Here is a 21479-nt window from a genome sequence, read left to right as displayed (position 1 = left end):
GGTGGATTGTATTTATCATCATTAGTCATTTAGGTCAACATTGGATCATTCAGAGATCCTCACTGAACTTCTGGAGAGAGTTTGCTGCACTGAAAGTAAAGGGGCTGAATAATTTTGCACGCCCAATTTTTCAGTTTTTGGATTTGTTAAAAAAGTTTGAAATATCCAATAAATGTCGTTCCACTTCATGATTGTGTCCCACTTGTTGTTGATTCTTCACAAAAAAATAGAGTTTTATATCGTTATGTTTGAAGCCTGAAATGTGGCAAAGGTCGCAAAGTTCAAGGGGGCCGAATACTTTCGCAAGGCACTGTATGGTGTTCTTTGGATGCAACTCAGCATTCTTTGTCCTCCAAACACGACGAGTTGAGTTTTTACCAAAAATGTATATTTTGGTTTCATCTGACCATATAACATTCTCCCAATCTTCTTCTGGATCATCCAAATGCTCTCTAGCAAACTTCAGATGGGCCTGGACATGTACTGGCTTAAGCAGGGGGACACGTCTGGCACTGTAGGATTCGAGTCCCTGGCGGCGTACTGTGTTACTGATGGTAGGCTTTGTTACTTTGGTCCCAGCTCTCTGCAGGTCATTCACTAGGTCCCCACGTGTGGTTCTGGGATTTTTGCTCACCGTTCTTGTGATCATTTTGACCCCACGGGGTGAGATCTTGCGTGGAGCCCCAGATCGAGGGAGATTATCAGTGGTCTTGTATGTCTTCCATTTCCTAATAATTGCTCCCACAGTTGATTTCTTCAAACCAAGCTGCTTACCTATTGCAGATTCAGTCTTCCCAGCCTGGTGCAGGTCTACAATTTTGTTTCTGGTGTCCTTTGACAGCTCTTTGGTCTTGGCCATAGTGGAGTTTGGAGTGTGACTGTTTGAGGTTGTGGACAGGTGTCTTTTATACTGATAACAAGTACAAACAGGTGCCATTAATACAGGTAACGAGTAGAGGACAGAGGAGCCTCTTAAAGAAGAAGTTACAGGTCTGGGAGAACCAGAAATCTTGCTTGTTTGTAGGTGACCAAATACTTATTTTCCACCATAATTTGCAAATAAATACATTCAAAATCCTACAATGTGATTTTCTGGAAAAAAATATATAATTTTGTCTGTCATAGTTGAAAATAATGATTTTTTTCGTGGTGACTAATCGCAGTTCTGATATCCAAGAGTTATTTTTGGTCGTAAGAGACGGTAGCAGCAACATTATGTACCAAATAAGTTTTTTTTTAAAGAAGTTACAAACAACGCAAAGAAACAAACAAAAAACACAATTGGATAGTGATAAAGAATTTTGTAATCAATGTTCATAAATTTCAATTATCCGTATAGGTCTGCAAACCAGAGTTTGTAAAGTTCTGGTTTTAAATGAAACAGACAGAATTCCCAGCTCACAATTGGTCAAATCCAAGTTTATTAGCGAGAGCTCTCCTGTGCATATACTGTACAAAGACGTTCCTTTTATAACAGTCTCTTAACCTACACACATACAAACACACTAACCTTAGGCTACAATTCTCACCACAGTTCATCACTACCCAGCTGACAGTTCCAGTCCCCCCCAGATAAGGGAACCCTGGAGGGGCTCTCCCTGTCCTATCATGTCTCCCCAGAGTTATAGCCGGGTCGGTTCAAACATAGGTTAAGGCCCCTCTTTGTTTACTTTCGGCACACTCATACATTCCTCTCTTCCCAACCTAGTTGGACCTGTGTTTAGTGTTTATTATTTTGAATTACTCCATGTCCATGCTACATAACCTCTAATACCTAATGGTTAAGTTTCCGGGTATAATTCTTTAATCATTTATCTTAAACCTTTATAAAATCTTTTAACATATAGGAACACGTAAAACGTCACCCTTCTTCTCTGCCACCATCTAAAGGTTGAATCATGACGTAATTGATCTTCAGGTTAGAGCTCTAGAAAGAGGCCCGAGATCCCGACTTGGAATTCCAAGTTGAATGACCATTCAAAACATGTTTTCCCAGTTTTCTTGAACTCGCTGAAGTCTGAGATTTCCCAGTTCCAAGTTTACAGTTGTTTTGAATGCAACATAAGTCATGCTAGATTGACTGCATTGCCAATGTTGAATGATTATCCTTTGAAGCTTAGAAAAGATACCCTTAAACCCAGACTTGGACCACACATCCACTCCACTGAATAGCAGGCTAGGGATTCCTTTGCAATGGTTGCAGTTAGCCACGGATTGCTTCCAAACCACTCAATTTTGCGATTTCCAACTTGTTGTGTACTGTTTATGTCCAATGGTCGATGAGCACCGCTACGTTTTATCTAGAATTTCTCTTCATAATTTCATCTTCATATGACAAGGATTGAAAAGGATTTGCCAGTAGATTGTCAACTTGATTCATGATGATGACTGCTAGCTTGCTAGCTAAGATTTTGAAAGTATGATGTCAGTCCAATCAAAGCTACTGTAAATATAACATAATTTGACGTAATTTTGTCTGTGGCCAATGACCGCCTTCTTGGATGGGCACTTCTAATGTAACTATATGGAGTACCGAAGGGACTTGCATTTTCAAGCTCTCCCCGTAGATTTGGCGTTGACATAGTGTCCCCATGAGTGACAGAACGCTGAGCCAATCACGGTGCAACTAGGGAACATTACCACTCCTTACGCTCCATATTTTCCGCTGGCTGCCTCTCCACCACAGAAAGCACTGAGCTAGGCTGAAACACCTGCATTTTGAAGCTGCCTTACTCAACAAAGCAAAAAAAGAATCCACGACAGAACGTGTTACTACATTACACAGACATTTTCACCATACAATAATTTCAGGAAATACACATCCTTTTTACCTCAGTTTGGTAACGTTAGTATTGTTAGTGTTTTGACACTTGGCCTTTATTAACTCAATGTTTTTTTTTTTACATCGTTTGCAAACTGATATGTGACACGTATTAATACCAAAATAACATGCAAGACAGGAAAAAAAATATTAGCTAAACAAGTGGGGCTCAAAACTGGTGGGGCTCAAAACAGGTGGGGCTCTGCCCTGAATGACGGGTCGCCACTGGTTATTAGTAAAAAAATGTATGCAATGTTTTTAACCTTCTTACTGCTAATGTAATGTTACCAATGCTAGTCCTACTAATTAAATACAGAAATAATTGTAGCCAAGAGCAACAGATGACTCATTCCTCCCACTAGCCATGAGCTATCGGGTCATGGGGAGGTTTCTTGATTATGTTATTTTTTGTGTCATGAAAAAATGTGAATGAACTGTGTTCCCTATCTACAGGCAATGGAACACAGACTACACAGTGCAAACCACTCCCTCCAAGCCACACCCAACAGCACCATTCACAGTCTAGGCCTGCCCACTCATCCTCGCCTGGCTGACCTGTGGGGCTCTGCGCAGGTGGAGATTGTGGGACACACGAGCGGGCCAATGGCTGACATGGTTGTTGGTGTGGTCGAGACCTTGGGGGAGGAGCCAGAGGAGGAGAGCGAATGCATTTCAGAGCAACAGGAAGAGGAGGAGACTAAGGTGAGCCATGTGGTTGAAGAAAATGTGTTGATTTTAAGACTAGTGGTTTTTGTAATGTTTTAGATATCATCAATATTATCATACGCATTGATGCCTAATGGTACTAAGCATTGTCAATATTAACAGCAGGCCTTACAAGTAGGCAGAAATAATAAATAAAGTAGGAAGAAATAGATGTCATTGTTGTAAAAAGGTGTGAGTTTGGTACATTTACTATCATAATGTATTCAAATATTGAATTACTTTGACATATGTAATGATGTTATACAGTGCCTTGCAAAAGTATTCATCCCTGTTACGATCAACTAGGAGTGGTGGGTGGAATCAGGCGCAGAGAGCAGAGTTCTGTCGTTTGTCAAATTTATTCACCAGCGCAACAAAACAGTCACGCCAACACACAGGGCGTGCCAGTCCAAACAACAGGACAAAAATAGTCCGGAGAATAAAGACTCGAATAAATCGCACCATCAATCACAGAGTAACAAAAAACAAGCCCGCACAAATACCCAGCGGGCCTAGTGTCCTTAAATACCCTACAAACAAACCCTAATACAAAACAGGTGTACCCAATTACCCAATAACCAAAACAAACAGAAAGGGAATCGATGGCAGCTAATAGGCCGGCGACGACGACCGTCGAGCACCGCCCGAACAGGAAGAGGCACCATCTTCGGCGAGGTTCGTGACAATCCCCCTTGGCGTTTTTACTATTTTGTTGCATTACAACCTGTAATTTAAATAGATTTTTATTTAGATTTTATGTAATGGACATACACAAAATATTCCAAATTGATGAAGTGAAATGAAAAATTATCTACAAATTAAAAAACTGAAAAGTCCCTAAATAAGATCTGGTGCAACCAATTACCTTCAGAAGTGACATAATTAGTTAAATAAAGTCCAGTTGTGTGCAATCTAAGTGTCACATGATCTCAGTATATATACACCTGTTCTGAAAGGCCCCATAGTCTGCAACACCACTAAGCAAGGGGCACCACCAAGCAAGCGGCACCGTGAAGATGAAGGAGCTCTCCAAACAGGTCTGGGACAAAGTTGTGGAGAAGTACAGATCAGGGTTGGGTTATAAAAAATATATGAAACTTTGAACATCCCACGGAGCAGCATTAAATCCATTATAAAAAAATTGAAAGAATATGGCACCACAGCAAACCTGCGAAGAGAGGGCAGCCCACAAAAACTCACAGACCAGGCAAGGAGGGTATTAATCAGAGAGGCAACAAAGAGACCAAAGATAACCCTGAAGGAGCTGCAAAGCTCCACAGCGGAGATTGGAGTATCTGTCCATAGGACCACTTTAATCCATACACTCCACAGAGCTGGGCTTGACGAAAGAGTGTCCAGAAAAAAAAAGCCATTGCTTAATAAAGAAAAAACTAAGCAACCATGTTTGGTGTTTGCCAAAAGGCATGTGTGAGACTCCCCAAACATATGGAAGAAGGTACTCTGGTCAGATGAGACAAAAATGTAGCTTTTTGGCCATCAAGGAAAATGCTATGTCTGGAGCAAACCAAACACCTCGCATCACCCCGAGAACACCATCCCCATAGTGAAGCATGGTGGTTGCAGCATCATGCAGTGGGGATGTTTTTCATCGGCAGTGACTGGGAAACTGGTCAGAATTGAAGGAATGATGGATGGCACTAAATACAGGGAGATTCTTGAGGGAAACCTGTTTCAGTCTTCCAGAGATTTGAGACTGGGACACGGAAGTTCACCTTCCAGCAGGACAATGACCCTAAGCATACTGCTAAAGCAACACTCGAGTGGTTTAAGGGGAAACATTTAAATGTGCTGGAATGGCCTAGTCAAAGCCAATACCTCAATCCAATTGAGAATCTGTGGTATGACTTAAAGATTGCTGTACACCAGCAGGAACTCATCCAATTTGAAGGAGCTGGAGCAGTTTTGCCTTGAAGAATGGGCAAAAATCCAAGTGGCCAGATGTGCCAAGAGACATATCCCAAGAGACTTGCAATTGCAAAAGGTGTGTGTGTGTGTGTGTAATATTGTTTCAGAAGAAAAAATATTTTGCATCTTCAAAGTGGTAGGCATGTTGTGTAAATCGAATTATACAACCCCCCCAAAATCTATTTTAATTCCAGTTTGGAAGGCAACAAAAGAGGAAAAATGCCAAGGGGGTGAATACTTTTGCAAGCCACTGTATTACGCTAAGTTCCCTATGGTGAACAGAACGTAGTGTTACATTACACAGATTAACGTTTTAACCACACAAGAATTCCAGGAAATACACATCCTTTTTTTACCTCAGTTTGGTGAATTTAGTATTTTGACACTCGGCCATATATCAAAAAGCCATGACAACAGGAAGCAGCAATAGTATTTAAAAATACATATTTTAGCAATATAAATGGTACATTTAACATTAGATTTGAACAGGATTCTACTTTATCAGGTAAAACTATTGAATGAGCCAAAAAAAAAAGGTACTATGGTTTATTGATTTTATGTTTGTCCTGGCTACTACAAGTGATTTACTTCAAAGTCCTCCAGCCACAAGATGTCATTCAAAGGTAATACATGGGTCATGGATTTATGATGTACCCACAGGTAGTGCCTTTTGACTGATCCTCACAGTTTGGTAAGTACAGTATAGTCAGTAAACCATCCATTTACTGTTTTCATAGGACGATGAGGTTACGTTAACCTTAGAACCAACTTTGACCCCGTCCCCGCTTAGAGAAGACGCCACCCCGATTGGAGGCACCGGTCCACAACTAGCACGCCCAGAACCAATGGCAGAACGCATACCCTTTGTGGTCACACCCTGCATTGTCCAATCGTTGGAGGAGAAGGGCGAAGAGGTGGCCAAGGGGTCTATTGTTGCCGTGGCGACCAATTGAGGGGGATAGTCAGAAAGAGTGACAAACAGGATATACTTATCCATAATCCACCAATCAAGCTATTCTACTCCACATCCAGCTATTTACCCACTCTGGGACTGAGAAAAAACAAAAATACTTTTCCTGGAGGAGAAAGTATTGGATAAGACAATGATAAAAGGGAACTTTAAAGACAAATCTGTCGTTTTGCAGAAACGTGAGGACTTGTTTTGCCGTAATATTGAACTAATGAATTAAAATTGAAAGAATGGAGTATAGAGAAAGAAAAAGGACGCTTTGAAAAGATCAGTGCATTACAGAGAATCACAAGACAACCAAAAGAAAGTGCATGCTTTTGAAAGTAATTTAACATTAATAGTAAAATGTATACAAAGTAATAATATATACAATACCGGTCAAAAGTTTTAGAACACCTACTCCTTCAAGGGTTTTTCTTTATTTTTTAAAACTATTTTCTACATTGAATACTAGTGAAGACATCAAAACTATGAAACAACACATATGGAATCATGTAGTAACCAATAAAGTGTTAAACAAATCAAAATATATTTTATATTTGAGATTCTTCAAAGTAGCCATCCTTTGCCTTGATGACAGCTTTGCACACTCTTGGCATTCTCTCAACGAGCTTCATGAGGTAGTCACCTGGAATGCATTTTTGAAGAATCTCAAATATATTTTGATTTGTTTAACACTTTGGTGGTGCCTACACGATTCCATGTGTTATTTCATAGTTTTGATGTGTTCATTATTATTCTAAAATGTAGAAAATAGTACAAATAAAGAAAAACCCTTGAATGACTAGGTGTTATAGAACTTTTTGACCGGTAGTGTAATTATGATTTTTTATAAAAACAAAAAAAGAAATAAAGTAATATTTATCCGTGTGTGTTTCTGTGTGTGTGCGTGTGCTTGCATGTATGTGTGAGTGTTCAAATGTATGAATGTATGTATGTACAGTTTGTATGTATTTATGTATGTATGCAAAAATATATTCTCGAAAAACATATTCTTGTCGGCAGTGGTATTGTGTGTGGTGTTCAATAGTTTCACACACAAACTAATCTCAGACGCACGTAGCATAAACGGTACCGTAACGTCTTTCAACAGGCTGTGGGACGCGACCAACAAGCGGCTTTGTCCAGATTTCTGTCACTGATCATTTTGGACAAGGCTCCTGTGTGGCTCAGTTAGTAACGCATGGCTCTTGCAACACCAGGGTTGTGGGTTTGATTCCCACAGAGGACGAGTATGGGAAAACAACTCAAATGTATGCAGTCACTACTGCTCTGGATAAGAGTGTCTGCTAAATGACCCCCACCCCCCCAAAAAATAATGTGATAAATATTTCTGAAGGGGAGGGGATATTTGGCCCATATACTTGTCTGAAACTTGCAGAGAGAGGGGGTGGAGCTTCCTCTCCTTGTTGTAGTGTATCCCCCCCCCCCCCCCCCCCCCCCCCCCCCCCCCAGAACTTCACTGAGCATCTGACACAAGATTTTAGTTATTGGTTTCCGAGATTACACACACGCACAAAAATGATGGATAATTTGTGACTGTTTCAGGAAGCTGGGCGTAGGTCCGCACATCACTACTTCACAAGAGAGCGATTTTAACATGTATTTTTGTTGTTACTCAAAATGTGTTTTGGGGCAGAAATGCCTTCTGGAACATGTGAACTTTCATGTACCTGAATAACAAACTTGTTATACTATCTGTAAATATGAATATAATTGTTAAATTACAAGCCTAGTTTGTTAATTAACGGAAAAAGGCAAGAACCTTCCCACTAGCCATGATTGGCTAAGATAATGGATAGGCTGGACATGCCGATAGATGAGCTCGGATTGGTCTGTCATGTAGCACGCTTCTGTCTATAACATGAGCTGCTTAGTATGTGTAGATAATCCTTGCCACCACAGTTTTTTTGAAAGATATGTTTAGCCACGGAGAACTGCAAAACCTGCTACTGCTCTCAACAACATTGCTGACCTGAATATAGCAGGCGCAATCGACAAAGATCAGTGGGAAAAAGTGGTGATGGACTACTTTCTGCAAACGGTCAGTGTGAACCGGAGTGACTTCACACAACGGGCCAAACAAGCTGTACAAACAAAACGGAAACGACACAGGATTTCTTACTTAAAGGGGTTCCAGTCTGCCATGTAGCTTTCATCCATGTATACGGCTAAGAGTCTAGTTACATTTTCAGATATTATTAAGCTACATTTTTGGATATTATAAGTTTCAAATTTAGTCAAAGTTTTTTTCATTGCAAGTTAAGTGTATGGTTAGCTAGCTGGTGAACATTAGCTTGCTGGCTCACTAGCTAACGTTACGTGTATGATCTGTGTAGTAATATTATTAGTATCTCAGAAAGTCATTTGCATTGCTAGTTATAGCCTAATGTTAGCTAGCTTGCTAACATTGAACTTAGTTGGTTAACTTTAGTCTTAGGATTGTGTATTGGAGGCAAAGTCAGGTGCAGGAGAGCAGAGTGTTGTGAACAGGCTCACTTTTTATTCAGGTCAAAATGACAGTACAAAGTAACAGAAAAATGTGCCCAAAACACAGAACATAGACAAAAAATAATGCTCGTAACGATATCCACAATGTCAAAATACACGTAACGCAAAACAATCCTACACAAAGACATGATGGGGAACAGAGGAATAAATACATATGAATTGATTGGGGAATGAAAACCAGGTGTGCAGGGAAGAAGACAAAACAAATGGATACATGAAAAATGGAGCGGCGATGGCTAGAAAGCCGGTGACGTCAACCGCCGAACGACGCCCGAACAAGGAGAGGAGTCGACTTCGGCGGAAGTCGTGACATTTAGCTACCTACAGATTCATACCACAGCATTTCATGCATGGTAGCAAGCTATGACAATCTGTTTTTATTGTTTGCTAGCTAGCTACATGTCTAAACAAGTCTCCAATTCGCCAGATGTTTACATGACCCATCAAGTTAGCTACATGCCTCACATGTGAATCCTTAAAGAGATGGGTGGTACTAAGGCTTAAGAGGGTGTGAACGATGCTGAATAGTTGCAGATAAAGAATATATCTCCAGTAGGTGTACCAGAACATTCAAGGTCCATTTTCTTAAAAGTGTGGGTTACAAGTTTATCAACTTTCAAAGCAGAATAATTTTCCCATTGTTCCTCAACTAGAATTTTGACTCCCATTCAACTCATAAGTTTAAATTCTAATTGAATTGGCCACATCCCACAGGATTTAGAATTTGTACTTGAGTTTGAGTGACAGGAAGTAGAATTTAATTCAGTGCAATTCAAAGAAATTCCACTCAATCATAAAACACGAGTTTCATTGAGTCTGACAGGTCACACTTTTCTCTGGAAAAGTGTGGTGCAGCGGTCTAAGGCACTGCATCTCAATGCTAGAGGGTCACTACAGACCCTGGTTTGATTCCAGGCTGTATCACAACCTGCCGTGATTGGGAGTCCCATAGGGTGGCGCACAATTGGCCCAGCATCGTTAGGGTTTGGCGGTCATTGTTTAACTGACTTGCCTAGTTTAAAGAAATGTTTTTTTTTAAATACTCTTTTAACCTTAGTGCTTAGAATAGCCAAATCTATTTTCATGATTGATGTTATGTACACAATGTATTTTTGTATAGACTACACCAAATATAGAATTGAAGAGACTTTTGAATTTCACAGAATTCAATTACATTTCCTTTAATTACTTTTTAAATTGCAATTCTGTATCCTGTTTACTACTTCAATTCAAATTCAATAATTTAATTGGAATTTATTAGACATTCTCAATTCAATTCTGTATGCTTGCCAGGCTGGGTTGAGATTTAGAGTATACTGGGTCACTCACATCCACCATGGATAAAGGACAACTCAAATATCCCATTAATTCTGACAGAGCTGAAAAGTATTAAAAGGGAACAACATTTATTCATTGAATTTTGGAATCCATCAGTTTCGCCCACAATGCTATGAAATCTGGAGCGTTTACAGTCCTGTAAACAGTATGGCTTTTCTGGTTTTGTTACTGGCGCCTTACTGTAGGCTTCACTACCCTCTGTCGGTTTCTTTATAACTGACTAATTGTTCTGTTGGAGGACATTGTTTAACTGCCTGTAACGTTGATTACAATGGAAGTGAGAGACAGAAAAAGACTGACGTGTGGGAGTGGAGCTGGGAACCACCAATTTGTTCACCAATTCATCAATATGACAAAGATGCCTCTGTTGCTTTAAATTAACAGGCATGTCACTTAGTAAAACGTTTACTCAAAAAGCCTATGTTCATTTAATGTAAGTAGCGTTAACTTTTGTAGTAATAGTTGTATAATAGTTGTATTCGTTTTTTTTTGTTGTTCTATATCCATATGCATTGAATAATCACAACAATAAATAATTTGGCAGATAAGTTACTAACCTTTTATTAGCTACATTAGTCATCGTTTTATACATTCAGAGAAAAATCGTCTCTACAAAAGATAAATAAATACACGACTAAAGATAGACAGATAAACATACATACTGTACATTCAGACATAAAAAAACTGACTGACCAAATATAATAGAAATTCTTTTCATTTAACAGACAGCAAAGATTCCTCTGTCTCAAATCTGCAGGTTTAAAGACATAGGGAGCAACCTGAGAAACTGTTTGAAGTAGAGCGAGAGCGAAGAAAGAGCCAGAGAGAAAGAGCCAGAGAGAAAGAGGTTCATTCATAATTCAACTACTGTTCACATAAAACCCTGTGTCATACCGTTTCGTTTTTCTTCTGTGCTCAGTGGTGTCAGAAGAACATCGGGTTTTGTTCATTAGGGCATGCAAAGAGTAACAGTTTACGATGTTTCGCAACGTAAAACAAATATGAGCATTTCTTATTTCCTGAGACAGTCCCTCCTGTTTCAGTCCATTTTCCTCCATCTAATGCCTAAAGAACACTCCCCAGTTTGTATTTTTTTTTGAGGGGGGGGGGGGGGGGGGGGTAGGAAAATTCACCATCATAAAATCATTCAGCATGTGTTTGTTTTGTGTTATCATCAAGTGAGCGATTAATCTAAATTACAAAGGGGGATGGATGGTGGCTGTTCCGTTTGTAGCCATAGCATTATTAAGTAAAAAATCTCTAGCATCATTACATCTGAGTTGGCTGTTGTCAGTCTGATTTAACACTGTCATCTATCAACCCAGCATGGTGACCATAGAACTCCCTCACAAGGTGGGCCTCATTGAATCTATAGCTATTGAAACACCACCGGTAGCCATTGTCTCCTGTTTAAATAAAGGTGGGTTAAATAAAGGTTAAGTTAAAAAATCAAAATAAAACCAATGATCTTAAAAAGTCAAGTACTACTATGGAGCCCAGATTATTTCTCCTCATGGATTCACAGACATCATTCACCGAGAGAGGAAAGAGAAGGAAAGCTCGAAGGTGAGAGAGAGAAAGACTAAAAGAGAAATTCACACCATATAAAAAAAAAAACATGTTATAAAAAAAACAGCACTCATAAGGCTAGATGGGCTCCTCATCATTACTCTCCTCCTCCTCCACTTGCTGCTCTGAGGCAGCCCGGAGGGCGGGGAGGGGGGTGGAGAAGGCAGCAAGGGGGACGGAGAGGGCGACAGTGAGGGGAATGGAGAGGGGCGAGGTGAGCGGGAGGGAGAGGGGCAACGAGTGGGGTAGCGAAGGGCTACTGTTGCTACTGCTGCTCCCTGTTCCGCTGCTGCTGCTACTACTACTGCTGTTCACCTCCGCTACCTCACGCCTCGTGCCCTCGATCCACACCGCCATCTCTTCCTCCTCCTGTGTCGGGGGAGGTGGCGGTGCAGGGGCGTGGGGGACGACGGGAGCGGGGGAGAGAGGAGAGGAGGGGGCGGTGGGGGAGGCGGGGGCTGAGGTTGTCTGGGGCTTGGATGACTTCCGTCTGATGTTGCGGAAGCTGGCCAGGGGGGGGCGTAGCCGGACCCCGCTATGCGTAGAGGCCTCAACGGCCTTCTGGAGCTGGGGGAGAATAGGGTAGTGGGGATAGGGAAAGAGAGGGGACACAGAAGAACACAACATTGAATTACATGAAAATAGCATAATAAGTAAGATTCATAAGGCAATAACGACTTACTAAATTGTAAGGTTCAAGCAAAAGTTAATGGAAAAACTGTTAAATGGAAAGAGAGAGCGATAAAAGAAAGTGAAAATTAGAAGATTACATTTTCTTACCTCTTTAAGTGCCACAACACCCACCAGTTTTCCGATACTGGTGACATAGGCATGACTCAGGCCCAGTAATGAGAAGAGTGTGTGGGTCTGAGACAGGCATAAAAGGTCAGACGTCAAATTAGACCCCACTTCTAACTGCTTTAGGTTCAGCATTCTGCTATGGCTTCTGTTCTGAGCAAATCTACTATCGGTTGTATTTCAGTTGTGTCTAGACATGATGTCATATACTGTATCTCCGTATTGGTATGAGTTGGCAGCCCTTCAAACCAACCTTGTGTAGCGAGGTCCTCTCCACCAGCTGAAAAGGGGAAGGATCTATTCGGATCTGATCAATTTCCATTGGCTTGTCCATCTCAGCCTCCTCCCATTCTTTGATCTGCACCAGCCAATAAGACACAAGTTGAAGAAACACAACGCTGTAATTGGCTAAATTTCCTCTAAAGCGCAACCTTCAACGTCAACTGCCTCCATAAGAGATTTAGGGTTGTTGACACCTTTTAACCTTCTTATGGGTTTCAACATTCTAGGCCAGACTCTTTTGACAAGGACAAACGTGTTTGAAAATGTACAAGGCAGCCTACTCTAATCATTTGGTATTGCATCAGGGGACGTAAAAGTTCTTGGGACCTCACAAGTCGACCGAAATGAGATCAGTTACCTCTTCTGGTGTCATCGTATCGGACAGGAGAGGGTTGGCGCAAGGCTCCTGATGAGAGAAAATAGCGGGGGGGGGGGGGGGGGGGGGTGTAAGATAAGACACTTTCTGACTCACGTCATGCACACATTTTCCCTCGTCCCATAACCTAGCTGATTGTCGCTGTTCCATTTGTCGCTGTTCCAATCACTGTTCCAATCACTCATATTTGTCTCTTCCAAACATATTGAGTTATGTACCTTATTTGGTTGAGTACAGTGTGAAGAATAACATGTTTTGTGTGGGCTGCATGTTCGTGGATATACTATATACTTTTTAAAAAGCCTGGTTGTGTGTGTGAAACATAACTTTTCAGATGAGTTTAGGGTGCACAATTCAACCCCAACATTAACCCCAACCCCAGCAGTGGCTGTGCTAGCCAGTGGAAGACTACAAATACAAAGGGTTTGTGTGGGAAAATTGATGGGACAGTCATTTGTGCAGCAGGAAACGTATGGATCCAATTCATTTCCCAATACTTACAAGCGCATCCTTGAGTATAAAATAGTCACGGATTTGGCTTTTCAGAATGAGATAGTCACACGTTTGGGGTGTACAATTCCAATCAAAGGCTGGCCTATCCAGTAGAAAACTGTAAAACTACAAATCAATGGCAAAATATTATGATCACCATTGAATAGAGAGATTGAACTGTATCATTAGCATACATTGTTTTTCATATTTGCAGTATAAATTGGTAAATGTGAAAAGCCAACCAGTCATACCAGGCAAATAATGACCATATTTAATATGCTGATTTCCATATGAGAGAACTTAAGAGGAAATATGTTTGACTAGGGAGCCTCTCTGAACAATCTCCATTTGCAAGTCTTGTGAATTCATTTGTCACACTCAATTAGATAAAGAAGTGTGATTACATAAAGAACAGAGCCCAGTAATAAGATTCATCCCATGCAAATATAATGGCTAAATATTCATATTTCCTTGAAATATGGTTTTCAATGGAACCGCCAAGGAGAGACGCCATCGACATCTCAACGGCTCATTACCTCAGTAATTAATTTGCTGTTCAAATTCTCGACTCCATAAATACTTTAGTGATCATCAGGAAGACCTTGGTGTGCATACAGTAGTGCTGAGCGATTAGTGCTTTTTGAGGTTGGTTTGGTTTTAATTCGATTATGAAAAAATTAATTGAGGTTTTCGATTATTATAATTTTTCACATTAAATGCATTATGCATTATGTGGTTTGAATGCTGTAACAACACAGAATAAAACAATTAATAAAAGTCCCATGACGGCAGTGATGCCCATTTCACTGAGTGTACAAAACATGAGGAACATCTTCCTAATATTGAGTTGCACCCCCTTTTGCCCTCAGAACAGCCTCAATTCGTTGGGGCATGGACTCTACAAGGTGTCGAAAGCGTTCCACAGGGATGCTGGCCCATGTTGGCTGGAGGTTCTTTGGGTGGTGGACCATTCTTGATACACATGGGAGACTTGAGTGTGAAAAACCTAGCAGCATTGTAGTTCATAAAACCTCAACAAGGATCTGCCCCATCTTTTCAGTTTTCGCCTAAAATGACATACCCAAATCTAACTGCCTGTAGCTCAGGACCTGAAGCAAGGATATGCATATTCTTGATACCATTTGAAAGGAAACACTTTGAAGTTTGTGGAAATGTGAAATTAATGTAGGAGAATAGAACACATTAGATCTGGTAAAAGATACGTTTTAGACTGATCCAATGAACCATTCTGTTCAAAATGTTCAAAATGTTGTGTGTGTCCAAATGTGCCAAATTGGTTTATTAATACAAGTTCATAATTGTGCACTCTCCTCAAACAACATAATGGTATTGTTTCACTGTAATAGCTACTGTAAATTGGACAGTGCAGTTAGATTGACAAGAATTTAAGCTTTCTGCCAACATCAGATATATCTATGTCCTGTGAAATGTTTGTGTTACTTACAACCTCACGCTAATCACATTAGCCTATGTTAGATTAACCGTCCTGTGGGGGGGGGCACCAATCCTGCAGAGGTTTTAACACACTCAAACTGGTGCACCTGGCACCTACTACCATACCCCGTTTAAAGGCATTTACATATTTTGTCTGGCCAATTCACTCTCAGGGTAGCCTAGTGGGTAGAGCATTGGACTAGTAACCGGAAGGTTGCAAGTTCAAACCCCCGAGCTGACAAGGTACAAATCTGTCGTTCTGCCCCTGAACAGGCAGTTAACCCACTGTTCCTAGGCCGTCATTGAAAATAATAATTTGTTCTTAACTGACTTGCCTAGTTAAATAAAGGTAAAAAAAAAAAATGACACATAATCCATGTCTCAAGGCTTAAAAATCCTTCTTTACCTGTCTCCTCCCCTTCATCTACACTGATTGAAGTGGATTTAACATTAATGACATCAATAAAGGATCATAGCTTTCACCTGGATTCACCTGGTCATGTCATGGAAAGAACAGGTGTTCCTAATGTTTTGTATATTACATTCGTTTTTTTGTTGTTGACTTCATTATATAATTCCAAGTCATCTCATCTCTACCACATGGACCGGACAAGTAGGCGCGCAATGGATTATGGTAATTGTAGTTAATTACCATGTTTTCTTGCGCTTAACTAAGTAGAGTATTGGCCTGTGGGAAACTAGAACTCCCCACTACATCGCACAGTTCAGGCTTGATCTGATTTATCTCTAGAGAAAATGTGCATTGAACTCACAGAAAAAAAAACTGAATGAAATGAAATGATTGTAGTTTAACTGAAGTTGGTCAATTACCGAAAAACAAGCACCAGCGTACAGTCACGCACAGGTACAGAAACAGAAACCCTGTACACACACAGTTATAAACTACCTGTGACTGTCCCTCTGCCGGTTTGTCTTGGGAGGAGAATATATTCCATAGTGTCCTCCTAACGGACTGAAGAGTGCCCTTGTCTGAAAAGGACAAAAGATAAAAGATTTGATGGACGAGGGTCAAAAGTCTTCTACAAAGGTATCTTGATGTTGAGATTGATAACTAAACAATTCAAAGCTGTATAGTAATATGAATATGCAATAAGCTGAATAATAATAGGGGACTGTTGCCAGGCACCCATAGAAGTATTGTTCCAGAGAGATGGTTCAACTCACCAGGAGCTGTGTGATTGGACGAGGGCTCCTGCGGTTTAGGGGACGGCAGGGGGCCATTTCGTTCTTCCTGAACTGGGGTGCTCTGGGAAATTGAACAAAACAGTAATTCATCACATTCACAGCTTGAATAATGACATAATGCAATAAGTTCCTTGCCACATGACGCTTCAGTAAGTGTATTCCAGCTTGCCCCTATAGAAGAACACTTTCTGGTTCCAGGTAGAACTTTGTCACCAAACAAATAATCATTTTAGAACCCTCCGAAGAACCTTCTTGGATGAAAAAAAGTTGCATGTAGACCCATGTAGAACCTAGTCCCTGTAGAAGAACCCTTTCAGAACCCTATTTTGCTGCACCTGCGATAACATCTGCAAATATGGGTGCACAACCAATAAACTTTGATTTGATAGACTTTCTAAGAGTGTTTTTGATTCCTTATGAACATTTACCCTCTCTGTCTGACAAACCTTATCTCCACTCTCCTCGTCGTCTTCATCCACAAAGGCAAAGGATTCCCAGCTGTCTTTGGCATACTGGTTCTGTTCCTGTAAACACTGTTCCTGCCTGAAGATCCGCCTCTCTGCAGAGAGCCACCAATCACAGAGAGCGTGGAGCTCTGAGCGGTCGATGGAGCCCAATAAGATCATAGAATCTACGGGGAAGAGAGAGTCACATGATGAACCACTCAAGAAATGATTCGAAGACATTGAAATGTATCCTCACGTTCACGAAAAACACATTCATTTTACCTGTTGAATCCACTAGTGGTATTGTTTTGAGAGAAATGGAGTCCAGGAGAAATATCAACTCCCTGTAGGTGGACTGTAACGAGAGAAACTTCACTTTCCTAACCATGATGTCCTCCACAAAGATGTTATACTGGCTGTAAGTCAGAAGGAAATGCCAATCATTCATTCATGCTCAACACTTGTGTACTTCAGGTGTGTCTATGTTGAAGAATCAAGCATGCGGAGGAGGCCATATTGACACAAACAACTCATTGTTTTCGCATGGGACCCTCAATGCAACTAGGTCCCTCAGAGCCAACATGTCACCTCGGTTGCAGCTTCTCTCTGCACACCTGATGTGTCCAAAGCCCAGCTCAGGGAGGTAAGGCAGTTTCTTGATCTGGATGATTGAGTCGTAGAGCGAGGGCTGCAAGCCCTGGGCCACCATGTTGGCCAGGATCACCGCCACCATCATGGGCAGGATGTGGGAGATCTGGCCCGTCAGCTCGAAGCAGATCACCGCCGTGGACACCGTGTGGGTCACCGCCCCGGTCAGTGCAGCCGCTCCTGGGAGAGAGGAGGGAGAAGAGCAAGGAAAGGGGGGAGGCAGGGAGAAATGGAAGACAGAGGAAGGGAGAGAGGGATCGGGAGGGAGAGAAAGAAAGAATAAAGGGGAGAATTAAATCATTTTCAGGTGGAAGGGATGTGCAGCTGGATGATCCACAGGAGAGGGAGATATGAAAAGGGGGGGTGATGGGTGGATGGGAAAACAATGGGAGTGATTAATGGGAAGAGGCAACACAGCACTCACAGTCGAGGGACAAGTATAGGAGGGAAAGAAAAGACGAGGCATGGGGTAAAGAACAAGGAGGGGGATGATTGATGTACAGAACGGCACGTGGGAATAGCGAAGGAAGAAAGGGAAAAGGGGATGGAATTAAAGGGCCGGCGGTAAAGAGGGGAGGAGGGGGATGTGTAGGGCGAGAGAGGGAAGATGAAGGAGATTAATGGTAGCGTATAGGTTTATGGGCCACCGAGACAGCGGAGGACAGGAGAGAGAGAACAGACAGTGACATTTCACTATCACACCAAAGGCGGATGACGGGCAGGAACTGACAGAGAGAGGGAGAGGAGGAGGTGGAAAGGGAGACTGACCAATGACAGCGTACCCTCCTGGGATGATGCGGTACAAGATTCCATCAAACAGAATCCCGTGGGGGAAGAGGGTAGCCATGATCTCCCCTACCAGTCGGCCGAAAGAGGCTCCTGGGGAGAAAGAGATTATGGTGGATATGGGAGGTGGAATGTCATGTTTACGTTGCTATTATGTTGGCTATCAGACATTTATCCCCCCTCCTGCGACCACTCAATGTTAATTTGACCTTCTTCTAAGCACTCATCCATCTCTGTGGCTCACTAATGATTTTCCACTCTTTATATATGACATCTCATCTTTGAAGGTACACTGATTTAAAAGCTTTATACCATAGTCATGTACTGTAGGCCTACATTGGATCGCTCGATCAGATTATTTCACTACCGAATGATAATGTCAATTTCCATGAGACAAAATATTTAAAACTGATATGGAATTTGTGTTCATGTTTAGACTAATGGCATAACGTTGCGCTTCTGTTTACCGAGTATGAAGACGGGCATGAAGGCTCCAGAAGGGATGGGCATCGTCGTCGAAACAGCAGACATCCAAAACTGAGACATGGGTGGAATTAAATTACTAACTGAGCAGAATTAACGCATCTTAGTACTTCCACCATAGTGTAGACGAATGATTTGCCTTGAAAGGTATTTTGCACATAACAGACTGCATTCCCGACCGCTCTATTCCATGACAGTTCTCCAATCCAACAATACCATTGCGACCAGATACAAATCTATTTATTCTCAATGGGAATGGCTAAACATACTGACGCTAACACTCACAGTATTGCACTCTTATCCTCCAGTACACACAGTGGAAATCTCTAGGCAACTATGTCAAGTGTGATACTGATGGTGTGTTGAGGATTACATCTCCACTACAGAGTTCTTCTCTGTAGGAGATTCTTATTCTACTGAGATGAGTGACTCAACCAGGAGTCTGTCGTTGTCATTGAGTGACGCTATGTGCAATGTGTGACTATCCTGAGAAAGACTACGGGGTGGAGGAGAAGAAGAAAAAAAACGGAGCAGGGGAATGAGGAAGAATACCTTCATAATGAAGAAGAGGAGGAGGATGACGAAGACGCTGACGTCGGGGTGCAGCCAGGCAGAGGAGCGCCCCAGGCCGGGGGGAAGGGGGGAGCCCCAGATTTTAGTCCAGGTGAAGTTGTCGAACAGTGAGTTGATGCATTCTCTTGGCATCAGCTGTAATGTGGCATGAAAGAAGGGGAAGGATGAGGGAAAAGTAATGGCAAGTACTGTTAAAATGTTTTAATTAAACATTTTGTTAAAAAGTGTCGGTGTTAAAAGAGTTGGTGGTTAAATTGTTTTAAACCGTGTAACGAATAGTTTAAAATATATAGTGATATTTTTACAAAACCCAACTGTACTGTAGTCAGAACTTGTTCAAAATACTGCAGATGAAGATTGTTTTGTGTGCATCACATATGTCAACCCATAGGCCTATTCAATATATTGCCAAAACAGAGGTTTTGAAATAAATGCCAATACTGTACTGTGAGCAGAATGGTCGGTTTCAGAAATACCTCTGCATTTTAGCACCATAGAAACGGGGGCACAAGTCAGATCTTAAAAAGGTGTTAAACATTGTAGCTTGAGGGTGAAGACGTCACCCCACACACAGGTGTTTCTGGCTGATTTAAAAACACACCTCATTCGGCACTAACTAAGGAGGCTATTTTAACGGGGTCTCAAAACACATGGTTAACCTGGGCTATTTCTACATAGCTGGGCAAAGAGGCCTCTTCAATGAATATCTAGCTAATATTGAACATCTAGATTCTACCCAGTCCAGTGTTAGCCTGGGTGCCAACTCCTGGTGGAATTCTCATGAAAGCAGAAACATACTGGTACTGGCAGCCAGCCCACTAGGCACAGATGTCAGGGCAACGTCTAGCTTTGATTTACATCTAGTTGAGTTGTCAACTAACTTGAATTCAATGTGAGAAAATGACACCATGTGATTGGATTTTGGTTAAATAAAAAATAACTAAAAACGCACTTACGTTGATGACTGTATTCAAATCCAATGAGTTTAACGTAGATTCAAAGTCACCACTTAGATGTTTTGGGTTGAAACTACGCGGAGAGCTAACAATCCACACATTTTGGTAAATAGTCGTACTCTTTAGATGATCCTATGAATGTGTCTCTGCAGTTACATTTTTCACGATTGAGAATAGTAGATAAGTCGCATTTTAGCCAAGCATAACAATGTTTGTAACACTTTATAATAATTTATGCTTATTCATGAAAGTGTTATAAAGTGTTACCGAAGTGTTTTCAAGTCCCGATAAACAGGGTCTTCTACAGAGTATAGTCATTTTAACATAGTGACAGACAACAACAATAAATGGGCAAACAAAATTGGATTTGAAATCTGACCTCTCCAGCCATGAACTGTCCAAATCCAGGGGGAAAGGTCAAGGTGGCTATCACTAAGGTCACAACACCGGGGAAAATCAGTCGGCTGGTGAGAGAACAAGGATTAAAAACAGCCATTCGCTTTCTACTTTCAACTCTGCCTTACAACCCTATATCCCTGTGGTTCTTTGTAGCTCAGTTGGTAGAGGGCGCCTGCAACGCCAGGATAGTGGATTTGATTTCCGGGACCACCCGTATGTAAAATGTATGCACGCGTGACTGTAAATCGTTTTGGATAAAATGATCTGCTAAATAGGATATACAGGGCCTTCAGAAAGTACTAACACCTTGACTTTTTCCACATTTCATTGTGTTACAGCCTGAATTTAAAATGGATTACATTTAGATTGTCACTGATCTACAAATGATGTTTTGAGAGATGTTTACAAATTAATTTAAAATGAAAAGCTGAAATGTCTTGAGTCAATAAGTATTCAACCCCTTTGTTATGGCAAGCCTAAATATCTTCAGGAGTAAAAATGTTTTTAACAAGTCAGACATTGAATATCCCTTTGAACATGTTGAAATTATTAATCTCACTTTGGAATGACTACAAAGATACAGCCGTCCTTCCTAACTCAGTTGACGGGTAGGAAGGAAACCGCTCAGAGATTTCCCCATGAGGCCAATGGTGATTTTAAACCAGTTACAGAGTTAGATGGTTGTGATAGGAGAAAACTGAGGATGGATCAACGACATTTTAGTTACTCCACAATACTA

General features: G+C 41.3%; 2 protein-coding genes across 10 annotated transcripts in view; one reads left to right on the top strand and one right to left on the bottom strand.

The window, feature by feature from the left end:
* LOC110496190 (protein FAM131B) overlaps window positions 1–6708 on the top strand; it is a 30005-nt gene extending 23297 nt beyond the window's left edge. For all 8 annotated transcript variants that reach the window (XM_021571941.2, XM_021571940.2, XM_021571939.2 and 5 more), the window contains 2 exons: window positions 3275–3523; window positions 6190–6708. In XM_021571941.2, coding sequence (XP_021427616.1) covers window positions 3275–3523; window positions 6190–6405 — 465 coding nt within the window. In that variant the 3' untranslated portion in view covers window positions 6406–6708. The remainder of the gene's footprint in view (window positions 1–3274; window positions 3524–6189) is intronic.
* A 4110-nt stretch (window positions 6709–10818) lies between these two features.
* Window positions 10819–21479, bottom strand: part of LOC110496189 (chloride channel protein 1) — a 28085-nt gene continuing 17424 nt past the window's right edge. For both annotated transcript variants that reach the window (XM_021571936.2, XM_021571937.2), the window contains exons 11-23: window positions 20721–20805; window positions 19365–19520; window positions 18797–18866; window positions 18312–18422; window positions 17510–17723; window positions 17178–17311; window positions 16896–17080; window positions 16429–16510; window positions 16151–16233; window positions 13279–13326; window positions 12892–12996; window positions 12621–12707; window positions 10819–12407 (exon numbers count right to left, since the gene is read on the bottom strand). In XM_021571936.2, the coding sequence (XP_021427611.2) occupies window positions 11919–12407; window positions 12621–12707; window positions 12892–12996; window positions 13279–13326; window positions 16151–16233; window positions 16429–16510; window positions 16896–17080; window positions 17178–17311; window positions 17510–17723; window positions 18312–18422; window positions 18797–18866; window positions 19365–19520; window positions 20721–20805 (1849 nt within the window). In that variant the 3' untranslated portion in view covers window positions 10819–11918. The remainder of the gene's footprint in view (window positions 12408–12620; window positions 12708–12891; window positions 12997–13278; window positions 13327–16150; window positions 16234–16428; window positions 16511–16895; window positions 17081–17177; window positions 17312–17509; window positions 17724–18311; window positions 18423–18796; window positions 18867–19364; window positions 19521–20720; window positions 20806–21479) is intronic.

Source organism: Oncorhynchus mykiss, chromosome 18 (genome assembly GCF_013265735.2).
Source record: "Oncorhynchus mykiss isolate Arlee chromosome 18, USDA_OmykA_1.1, whole genome shotgun sequence".
In the NCBI taxonomy this organism is placed as follows: Eukaryota; Metazoa; Chordata; class Actinopteri; order Salmoniformes; family Salmonidae; genus Oncorhynchus; species Oncorhynchus mykiss.
This window is presented reverse-complemented; position numbering and strand designations above follow the sequence as displayed.